This window comes from Notamacropus eugenii, chromosome 6, assembly GCF_028372415.1.
Source record: "Notamacropus eugenii isolate mMacEug1 chromosome 6, mMacEug1.pri_v2, whole genome shotgun sequence".
Lineage (NCBI taxonomy): Eukaryota > Metazoa > Chordata > Mammalia > Diprotodontia > Macropodidae > Notamacropus > Notamacropus eugenii.
In genome coordinates, this window is record NC_092877.1 from 307,753,642 (window position 1) to 307,765,923 (window position 12,282).

General features: G+C 34.8%; 1 protein-coding gene across 1 annotated transcript in view; it reads left to right on the forward strand.

Annotated features, from left to right (window-relative positions):
• The first annotated feature begins 11,257 nt into the window (after positions 1–11,257).
• Positions 11,258–12,282, forward strand: part of CPS1 (carbamoyl-phosphate synthase 1) — a 151,861-nt gene continuing 150,836 nt past the window's right edge. Inside the window, exon 1 of the mRNA XM_072617474.1 lies at positions 11,258–11,531. Coding sequence (XP_072473575.1) covers positions 11,412–11,531 — 120 coding nt within the window. The 5' untranslated portion in view covers positions 11,258–11,411. The remainder of the gene's footprint in view (positions 11,532–12,282) is intronic.

The following is a 12,282-nucleotide window of genomic DNA, read 5'->3' on the forward strand; positions in this document are numbered from 1 at the left end:
TCCAATATTTTTCTCTGATGGCACATGACCTGAGGATTACCATCAGATAACCCTCCTCCTGGTCAATGGCCACATACGAAACCTTGCCTAATTATTTGCATTTGCACTTTGTAAAAATTAAGAAAACAAGTCCACCAGGGCTGTTTGTTTTGTTCATTGCGTTGAACTGGAAAAAGAAATTGATAGTCACTGAGCACAAAAAAGCTGATGTTTAATTTTAAAATCCTTCTTAGAAACTGCTTTTTCCTCTTGGTAGTGAACAGTTTCCTAATGATTACATCATTGTATTTGACAAGCTAAATTAACAAAGTTTAGTTAATATTAAAGTGACTAGTTTTTCTTCTGTATTTATTGATTCTTTGTACTTTCTAATCACTTTATATTTCTCAAAATTACTTCTCTTTGGAATGAAGTAACTGGTTGTCTTTTACTCCTGTCATTTCTTTTTAAAAAGCCTTAACTCACAAGATTATTTATCTCTTTTAAAACTAATGTTCAGTCTATATCTTCTATTTTCTCATTTATGTGGTGAGAATTTAGAAAACAAAAATAAAACTTTTTGTTGTTTTCCTATCAATATAATAACCACTTCAAAGTTGAAAATATATTTTTCTCATTTGTACTTGTTTTCCTATTGTTTTAATCATCACTGAGGTAGAGGTAAATTTAATTAGTAAAATGGACCAATGAGCACTGATTTGGTTGATTAGAACCAGTCTATTGGTCAAAAGAGCAATATAGTCAGGACAGATCCTGTATGGTTTAGTTCTATCAACAAAGTTACTGGAAGGACAATAAGCCCTACTTATTATTTCCTTCATTTTTTTCCTTTTGAACACAGAGTTAGCATTTGAAGTCCAATACACTACCAACCATCCTCTCTCTCCCCTCCCCCATTTTGCCGTTCCATTGATTCTATCTTTTACTTATTCTTTATTAATCTCAAATATGCCTTTAGGCTGCATAAATCTACATTCACCATCTCTATAAAATCATTGACCCCAAAGGTCAGTTGGGAGGTTAAAGGATCTTCTACCTCATCCTCCCCTACTTGTAATCATGACCACAATTCAATTCATTCATGTAGCATGATCCATTTGATCAAAAAGTAGTGCTTCAACACCAGCTTGTGTGATGGGCACGGTATAAACTATGCTAAAAAGAAAATTGTAGTGACAGGAAGCCTGCATATTAACATCTAATAGCCCAAAAGAAAGCTTTCTCTTATTTTTTCAAGAAAACTGTAGATTTTAGTCTATCTTATTGACTTGTTCCAAAGTTCTGAATTTTAACTGTATAATATTCCTACTTTCTAATGCAAGTTTTTCTTTCCAACATAGATTAGAAACATCTGAACACTATCTTTTGATTAAGAGCCCTTCATATACATGAAGATTTTTAAAAATTAAATCATCCTTCAGTATTTTTCACAATGAATAGTTCCATTTCCCTTCATCATGCCTCATATTTTTCTAGCACTTTAATCATCTTTAAGTTTCTGTCCTTAACGCCTTCTAATGTTGCACATTATATGACCTGCATCCTATTGACACATTTACTTTTATTAACTGCAACTTTAAAATGCTGACTCTGGTCAATTTAATTCCTACAGATTATTTCATGCCAAAATTGGTATGTAGTTCATCCTTTTCCTACAAGTATTTATGTAATATTTTTCTTTTCCGTGTATACAAACTTTAATTCTAACTCATTTGTCTTTATTGAGCTTTAATACGGTTTTATTTTTCTTAGCCCTTCTGTTTCCTCAGATCATTTTAAAATTCCGAGCTAATTTCCTAAGGTATTGCCACTCCTTCTCTCTTCATGCCATGAGCATATCCCAAGCTTAGTGTCTTTTGCAAACTTAATGAGTATGAGCTGGAATTTATCATTTAGGTAATTTATGAAACTGGGTCCAAGACTTAGTACTGGGGATCATCATTTATTATTATCTTCTAGGTTGACATCAATCCATTGATAAAGAATTTCTGGCAGTTGTGTTTGAAAGTCAAATTTTTTTTTTCAGCTCCAGTCTTTCATTAGGAAGGCTATTTCATTAAATAGCCTTTTATTTCCTTGAGGGATTATACTCAGTTTTGCTAGGTAGATTGTTCTTAATTGTAATTCTAGATCCTTTGTCTTCCAGAATATCATATTCCACATCCTTTACTCCTTTAATGTGGTAGTTGCTAAATTTTGTGTGATCCTGACTGTGACTCTATGGTATTTGAATGTTTTTTCCTTGCTGCTTGAAGTATTTTTTTTTTTTTTTTACCTAGGAACTCTGAAATTTGGCTATACTATTCTGGGGATCTTGCATTTTGGGATGTTTTTCAAATAGTGATCAGTACATTCTTTCAATTTCTATTTTACTCTCTGATTCTAGAATATCATGGCAGTTTTCTTCAATAATTTCTTGAACTATGTTAGCTAGGCTCTTTCTTTGATCATGGCTTTCAGGTAATCTAATTGTTCTCAGATACTCTCATTCTGTTTTCCAGATCAGTTGTTTTTCCAATGAAATATTTAATTTAACATTTTCTTCTATTTTTATTTCTTTTGAATTTGTGTTATTGTTTCTTGATGTCTCATGGAGTCATTAGCTTCCACTTGTCCATTTCTAATTTTTCCCTGAGCTTTTGTGCTTCTTTTTCCATTTGGGCAATTCTACTTTTTAAAGAGCTATTTTCATCAGCAAATTTTTGTATCTCTTTTTCCATTTGACAAATTCTATTTTTAAAATGTTACTATTTTTTTTTTTTAGCAACAGTACCTGGCACATGACAGGCACCTTATTTTATTATTATTTATTTATTATTTCTTTTTTTATTTGATGTTCACAGCAATCCTGTGAAGTAGGTGCTGTTATAATCCCTATTTTATGGTTGAGGAAATTGAGGCAGACAGAGATTAAGTGTGGATCTCACAGCTAATAAGTGTCTAAACTGGATTTGTACTCAAGTTCTTCCTGACCCCAGGCCAACTGCAATGAATGAATCCATCCACAGGATCATTGTTTTATAGCTAGACCTTTGTAAGACCTTAGAGGGCATCAACTTCAGGAAATTTAAGCTAGGAAATTAAATGACTTACCCAAGGTTGCACAGTTAGTGTCTGAGACAGAATTTGGAAACCAGGTCTTCATGACTCCAAGGTCAGCACTCTATCACAATAGCAAGTTGTGGTGCAACAGGGGACATTTTAGTAGAGGGATTTTTTTGTTGTTGTTACTGATGTTCCCTTCTGAAGGGTTTTTGTGTTTACCATGCCTTCATAAACTACACCTTAACTTGGGTCTTTTGAAAATACCCTTTTCAATTTTCTTCTGTCATAACATTTCTCCTGTGTTCACCTACCAATATAATTTGTGTTCTCTTAGATAGGAGTTATGTGGGCAGAAGTTATGGTACCAATGACTTTTAGTTATTTCTTTGTTTTGTTTTACATTCAGAATCTTACAAGCCAAACATCTGTTAGAACTTTATATCTGGAGGACAGGTAGCAATTCAGTCTCCTTAAAGAGGCAAACATTTACCACCTTTAATTTCATCTTGGTCCTAGAACCTATAGCTACTGATTTCCCATAATCTGTGTTGAGTTGGTTCCCCTTCTTTTCAATTGCCATCAGGGATTTTCTTGCTTCCATTTCTATATATTTCAAGTGCAATATGGGATGGTCAGAATTCTTTGAAACAAGTACTTTGTCAGTCAGCAGTGATTCTTACGTATTTTCCGTTGAAAAGGTTTGTTCAATATTAATAGCATTTTTATACTCTTTGTGACTTAGAGTCATGTTATTAATGCTTATGATATTCCCATGAGGTAAATGAATGATTAGCATAATTATTCCTATTTGATAGATGAAGAAATTAAGCAGATAAAGGTTAACTATAGAGGTATTAAGTGACTTGCCCAAGGTCACGCAGTATGAATCTATAAACCACAAGCTGCTGATTGACTTTCAGTGCAGAGATATGCCCAGAGACTGCAGTTCCTAGAAAAATTAAACCTGTATAAAGTGGTGAATGTATAATTTAAATGGCAAATATATTAAATGGTTATCCTATATATTTGGAAAATAAATGATATTTCTGTCATGCAAGTTTCACCTTACTGTAGTATTTTTCATATTTCATAATATATAATCAAAAGGATTTCACATTGACTTCTATGTTCCCGACATTAAAGAGTAGGACATTAGGATATTTCTAACTCCAGAAAGACTGAGCAGTCTTCAGCTCTTAATTCAATTTCTAGTATTCCATAGAGGAAAGCAGCCCAGTACAATAAACAGTAATAACTAAGATAAATGTGGCTTAATGGAAAAGAATGGCTAAATCCATAAAAAATCATTTGCAAGTAATTTTTTTTGTGAGTTGCTTGTGGGAGTACAGACCTCTAATGACCTATTTAATATAGAGTATGCTTTTCAAATTCATCGATTTCCTAAATATCTTTTTTATTTTGGGTTACTATTTGTGCTTATGTTGCTACCATCTACAACCTTGGGAGGAAGCAGAGTGGGAATCAAGCTATGTTAATGCAGACGATTGTTAGAGAGGTATTAGTCATTCCTATTGCCATGGTGGAGCCAAACACTTCTGAAAGATTTTGTAACATTTCTACTGAATCACTTTTCTAGTATTTAACATCCATAGAATCTGAGCCTTAAAAGTGATCTTTTTCAATCTGAGCAGAAATCTTTTCTACAGCAACCTTGAAAGGTAATCAGCCAGCATTCAACTTAAAAGTTCTTGTGATAAAAAACTCACTACTTACTGGGTTAGTATGTTCCACTTTTGGAATCCTTCAATTATTAGGAAGCTTATTTTTTCCTTTATTAAACCAATATCTGTTTTGCAATAACTTTCATCCATTACTTCTAGATCTACCTCCAAAAATCAAATGAAACAAATTAAAATTCTTCTTATACATGACAACGCCTCTAACATTTCGTCTCCAATGTTCCCTTTAAATGTTCTTTTCTCCATTTTAAGCACCTTCAGTTCCTTTATCCAATGATATAGCATAGTTGTATGTCCTCTGACCATCATGATTTCTTTTTGATGCAGCCGAGTGTGCCACTGTCATGCCTAAATTATGGTGTTTGACATAAGAGTTCATAAATAATCTGACTATGGTAAAAATATAGCAGGACTATGTTACCTCTTTCATTATTGATAAGCTGCTAGGATCAAATTAGCTTTTTGGCCTACCCTGGTATATCATTGACTCACATGAAGCTTACAGGCCAACTAAACCCCAATAACTTATTTTTTTAAAAAATGTAACTATTGTCTTCATACCTCACCCATCCTTGAACTTATACAATTTATTAATTCCTGTGCAGAATCTTATATTTATCGCTATTAATTTTTTTAAAATTCAATAAGCTCGCCACTCATGCTTTCAAATCATTGACAAAAGTGTTAGAGAGAAGAGGGCCAAGGACAAATGTGTTTAACGTGTCACTAAATATTTTCCTCCAGGTTGACATTGATTCACTAGTCATCTTTTATTACCACATGCCTTCATCTGTCATTTAGCATATTTCCTCTCAAAGTTTTTTTTTACTTTTTAATTCTTGGTCATACCTTTTGTCTAATATTATTCATATGTGAAGCTATCTACCATATTGCTTTTGTATTTCTACCTTGAGGCACAGCATGACATTGCTAGCCAGGAACAACTGAGTTCAAATCCTTTTTCTGACACATATGGTCTAAGTGACTCTGGATGAATCGCTTGACCTCTCAGTGATCTAGATGATTGTCTAAGGCTATAACTGGTACAGATATGTATTGAGAATCAGAATTTTATTACTGAGAGATCTCTGTGCCATTGACATTATAGATCTGGCCAAGTTTTTTTTAACCTTTTTCTAAATAGTCCCTGGATAAGTCTCAAACCCTAACATTTGCACAAGTCTCCTGCAAACATCATTTTTCAAACTTTTGCCCACTGTTATATTCTGTTCTGGGGACCCAAAGCCTATACATAACTCACTAAATTGGGACCTCATTATTATACCAAATTTCCTGGTCAGTTTTGGGTTATTTAAAAAAGTTCATTTACATATATCATCTCCTTTGATCTTTGCTACAACTCAATCAAGTAGGTACTGTTGTTATCTCCATTTTACAGATGAGGGAACTGAGGCACAGAGAGGCTAAATGACTGATGGTCATACAGCTAATAAGTTTCTGAGGCAAGATTTGAGCTGTGTTCTTCCTGACTCCAAGTCTAGTATTCTATCTTCTCAGCCACTTAGCTGTCTTAGGGCATAGTATTTTAAGGTTCACCATGGACTCATGTCTAAATTTCTGTTTAAAGTTTAAAACCAGGGAATTAGATAAGTCCCAAGCTATATAGTAGATAGGCCTGATATCTCTATCCCTGAAGCAAATTTGGGTCACCAGTCTATTTGATCATCTGTTAGGAGCAGGGTTAGACACACATTTTGTGTAATGTGAGAACATTGTTTAAGTCACATCTAAGGAAAAGACAAAGACAAAGAATGAAGCCAAGGCCTGTGATGGAGCTCCTTCAGCTGCTCTGTATTGATTCAGGCTTCTTGGTTTTTAGTACAGGGGAGCTTTCATGTCATAGGCAGCCAGCATTAGGAAGATATCTATAATGGAGCAGTAATCCCAAACCCCAGGCTTAACTCATCCAACCCAAGAAAGTTTGCTTGAATATTTTGGGGTACATTTTAAGTTCTAAGTTTGAGCCAGAATGTGGCAATTAGACTGTATCAAAATTCTGTCATTAAGTGGATACTAGAAGTTAGTCGTTTTAATGCTCTGCCTCATATATTGAAATATGCCCATTTCAGTTTGCTGTTTCAGACTAATTTGAAAATTTCCTAGATATCACATTTTAGGAATTTGATTATTTGGATGATAAGATCTAGAACTTACCTGGTCTCTTGATAAAGCAACCATTTTTGGTACAAAACCAAACTAGAACTCTCTCTTGCGCATCTTCCTTCTATTCTGTCCACATATCCATTCTGCACTGAACTAGAGCTAGACATGTGGTGGGATATTCTCACTTCTTGCACATTTTTAAAAGATTCTTGTCTTCACTGTTCCCCTATGTATTACCAAATCTGTTCATCTAACTCAGTTTGAAATTGGTAACATTAGAGGAAAATATCAGAACTTCCAAATTCCCAGGACATTTTACAGAGAAGGTGGACTGTTTCCTGAGTAATGGAGGGAGGAAAATTTTAGAAAGTTAACAGGACAACATGGTAGTAATGCTTGCTTAAAATTCCAAATATAGGGTTATCTTGTTATTTAAAAAATCAGTTTACAAACCACATTGAATATAAGTTGATTATTCATACTACAGTAGAATTTTAAGTTCAATCCTACAAGTTTCCTTTTATATTAAAAATTTCTTTCTATAAGTAACATACTATGTATAGTGGCTTGAGGGTTGACCTTGGAGTTACAAAGTTCTAAGTTCAAGATCTGTGGCATATACGTAATAATTGAGTGAATACAAACAAGTCAGCTAATGTCTGTGCCAAAGGCAAAAAATTTTTAAATTACAGATGAATTTCAATCTACATTGATGGTGGGAGTTTCCACACCAGAAATTCACTACACTGGTAAAATTGTAAGTCTAATAGACAATTACACATAAGTCTAATAGAGTGAATCCAAACTTCACGGAACAAATCCCCTCAATAAAAGGATTTGTTCTATAAAAGTTGGACTCAGTCCAAAGGCCATGCCCAAACACCTAGAAAGCCACATGTAACCTTGAAGTCACAGGTTCTTACCGCCCTCTCCCCACCCCATTCCTTCCCTTCCCTTCCTCAACTCCATGTCTTAAACAAAGCCACAATACTAGCAACGGAAACTTCTAATTTTATTTATAAGGATTTGTTTCAAAACCTTAATATAAGCAACACATCTCATAGAAAGTGAAATACACCTTTAGTTAGGGGGAAATTTTCTTGTTCTGTTTTGCATTCATTTTATGCAACACATAGTCTCATTCTCTATATTAACATTCTTTTTTATGGGTTACTCTGCGAAGGTCAAATAGAAGATCGAAGAAAGTAGCCTATTTGAGACATCCTCATATTTTTTAATCTCTGTGTCTTTGTTTACATCATCCCGTATGCCTGGAATATACTTCCTTTGCTACCTCTAATTCCTCATCTTAGACAGCTAAATCATAAGCATCCTTTCAGGCTCAGCTTAAATGCTAACTCCTCCGTAAAACCCAAAATCTTTATTGTCCTGGTGCCTATCCTCTTAGGCATTTTTGATAAAGGGTCTATCCCTTAAGTAACTTAAAGAAGCCTATTCATTGAATGGTTGTATCTCACTCAAAGTAAGATTGTGATAAGACCTAAAAGGGCCAGGATCTCACATTGCATTCTGGGCCATCTCCAGTTGTCCTGATGAGTATTGTGCCACTGGACCCAGATGGCTCAGGAGAAGAAGGTGAAGTTGGTGACCTAGCACAACCCTCCCTCACTCAAATCAAAGTCAACTGTAAGTATGTCATCATCTTGATGTCATGGTCCTCTTTAAGAATGAAGGACAAACACAACCTGATAGAATGTAAGTCTTCTAAGGGCAACATCTGTTTCCCCTTTGTCTCTGTTTCTCCAGCAAATAGCACAGAGAAGGAGCTTACTCAATGCTCTTTGATTGATTATGAAGTTCTATTTTATGCCATAATTTTTTGTTCATCTGGTGCATTCACACTAATAGATTGCAAGTTCCCTGAAGGCAGTAACTTTTTTGTCCAGCACTTGCCATATAATCTGTTGCACATAGGTATTTAATACCTTTAATTGAATGATTAAATGAATGCTTTTGCATTTACAATTTTGTAGTCCTGTAAACAAATGATACTAGATGATGCCAAATGATACTTTACAAATGTAATAATAACAATGACAAATATTATACCTCATAGATTTTTTCCCATACATGCATTCTACATTGTAAAATGCTTTAATGTTTGCAAAATGTTTTTACATGCATTATCTAATTTAAGCCTCACAACAATTCTACGAGACAAATACTACAGATAATATTGTCCTTACTTTAAAGAAATTGAGGTCAAGAGTTACAAAGTGCTTTGCTCAGGGCTATATAGATATTGTCTGAGGAGTGATTTAAACTCAAGCTTCTTGAATCCAAGACCAAGACTCTATTATGCCTCTAATAAGAAGTAGATGAAGTCTAATTTGGGTGAAAATACAAATTGTCAGAAGTGGAAAGTTTTCTAGATAATTATAAATCAATAGCTAACAGAACCTTGGTTAAGAAATCAATCAGTCATCCTTTGCTTCTTTTACTTTTGACATAATTAGGAGATTTACAGTATTGTTCAACTAGGATGACTCATTATACTATGGAGGTGACTGTAACCTCTCAAAGGCTATGCCAGTATAGCCCAAAGTCAACTTCAAGTAGGGATCCACCTAGCTAAGATTGGAGTAGCTCATCACCGGATTAGCCATCAGGCAATGACTTTTGTGGTCAGAATTTCCCTCGAGGACCACCTACTAATGGTTAGAGAGGTTGTGAGCGATGTTGAAACCATTGATGTTTGAAAGCACAAGGGGCTCATGGGAAAGATAGGACAAAATGACTCTTCCATTTGTGTCTGCTCATTTTTGGTGATTGTTTATTCCTTCTCTCCTTTAAGTAAATATCAATTGATCCATTTTAGAATAAAGGATTATGTGAGGTGCAGAAAAACCACATGGTAATATGTTAATAAATAAAATCCATCACTTTTTCTCAATCTCATATATATGAACATTATATATCATACACTGATGCAGTACACATATATATTTATATATACACATGTATGTATATGTACATGTGCAAAGTACTAGGTACAAAACACTTAGTTTCTTATTAATTTATTTGTTTTCAGTTTCACAATCACTTCCATAAGTCTTAGATTTTTCTCCCTCTCCATCCCCCTCTCTCCCCAAGACAGCATGCAGTCTTATATGGGTTCTATACATACATACTTATTAAGCACATTTTCACATTAGTCATGTTGCATAGAGGAATTAAAATGAATGGAGGAAACCATGAGAAAAAACAAACCAAAACTAAACAATACAAGACAAAATATTCTACTTTATTCTACATTCCAATTCCATAGTTCTTTCTCTGGATGTGGAAGGCATTTTGTCTCGAGTCCATTGGGAATTTTTTTAGGTCCTTGCATTGCTGTTAAGGGCTAAGTCTACCAGAAAAATTTCCCTAACACTGTGGTTGTTGCTGTGTACAAAGTTCTCCTGGTTCTGCTCCTTTCACTCAGCATCAGTTTATATAAGTCATTCCAGGTCTATGCGAAATCTTCCTGTTCATCATTTCTTAGAGCACATTACTGTTCTATTATATTCATATACCACAACTTGTTCAGCCATTCCCCAATTGATGGACAACCCCTCACTTTCCAGTTCTTGGCCACCACGAAGAGAGTTGCTATAAATATTTTTGTACAAATGGGACCCTGTTCCATTTTCATGATCTCTTTCATCTGGAAGAGCAAAAGGTCCAGAATATTAAGGGAATTAATGAAAATAAATGCTAGGGAAGGTGGCCCAGTCCTATCAGATCTCAAATTGTATTATAAAACAGCAATCATCAAAACTACTTGGTACAGGCTAAGAAATAGAAGGGCAGACCAGTGGAATAACTTAGGTACTCAAGACACAGTAGACAATGAATATGTCAGTCTACTGTTTGATAAATCCAAGGACCCCAGCTTCTGGGATAAGAATTCACTGTTGACAAAAACTTCTGGGAAAACTGGATAACAGTTTTATTTTCCTTGAAAACAAAGGGTTGCTTTCCCTTTAATATAAATGTGCCAAATGATACTATGTTTGACCACCAATTTCTTATGCTCCTCATATCATCATAAGACTTCAGGTTTTTTTGAATACTCAAAATTTAATCAATAGGAAACTAGACAATACTCTCTGTAGAAAGATCTTTCACCTTTTCACATCATTTAGGTGTTAAATCAGAGTTTTATATGTTGTTCTTAAGACTTTCCTCTGTGTTTAGGTCATTCTGAAGGTGACTTGTTTTCTACAGTGCTTGCATATTTTCAGTAGGAGAAGTTGGTATTTGAAGTGATGCAATTTGTGTTCCATGGCCATGGAATATCTCAGGAAGTTACATGGGGAGGAGGGGTTGGAGAGAAGGAGGAGCTATGGCTAAAGATATTTAATGGTAGAATGAATGGGAATTCAACGGGAACTGAATGTGCAGCCAGGCTTAAACATAAGACTGCACCACTCTATTCCTAAATTTTGTTTCACCTTAATTGAAAAGCTTCATAATTAAGTCCCTTAAAAATCCATCCAATTCTGTTCAGTTTTAGTTGCAATCTTCACCTTCAAGATGACGAGGATTTTGACGGCTTACAAAGTGGTAAAGGCACTGAAAACTGGGTTTTGCAATGGAGCTGCTCAACGACAATGGAAAGTATCAAGGACTGGCATCAGGCTGCTGAGCGTTAAGGTAATGTTCCCTTTTTTGTTCTTTCAGATACAGTATAGTTTAATGGTTGCTGCAGGGAAGGTAGACTTGCTGTGTTCCCTTGTTAAAGAAGCAAGGGATCTGAATTGAGTAGCTAAGTACTAATTGATTGTTTACCTGATGTAGAACTTCATGATGCAACAAATCCACATTTTAATTTGCAATGAGTTTGAAACTTCCAGGGTGAATTTCACAGAAGGCAAAAGTTTATAAGCCTTTGCGAATACATAAGACATAGGCATAATTTTTCCAGTGACCACTCAAGGGTTTGGTATCTGACCAAACTTCTTTTTGAATCCATAAAGTACTACTAATAATTTAGGGCACTAGGAAAAGCATTATGGTGTGGTAAATGGAGAGCCAGCTTCATAGTTCAATGTTAGAGGAACAAGTCCTTTCCCTGACACACTGGCTGTGTGACTCTGGGCAATGATTTAATCTCTTAGGATCTGTCCTAGGAAGCTCTTTAAGGCTATAAGTGGCAGTGCAGGTGTTTGTCTACACTGGTGGAGGGATTGTCCACATTGGATGTTTCCTATACCGATGAAATCACAGTTCTAATAAGAAAAAATTTAGGTGCATGGGAAGATTGCTAATTAATTTTCATGCCCCAAATCTGAATAATCTCAATGAAATTTTCCCCCCTAAGGGTCATTTGATGTTAGCAATCCAACTTGGAGTTATTATTTTTACTTTTCTCCTACTAGCACATCTTCAAGTATATCAAATATAT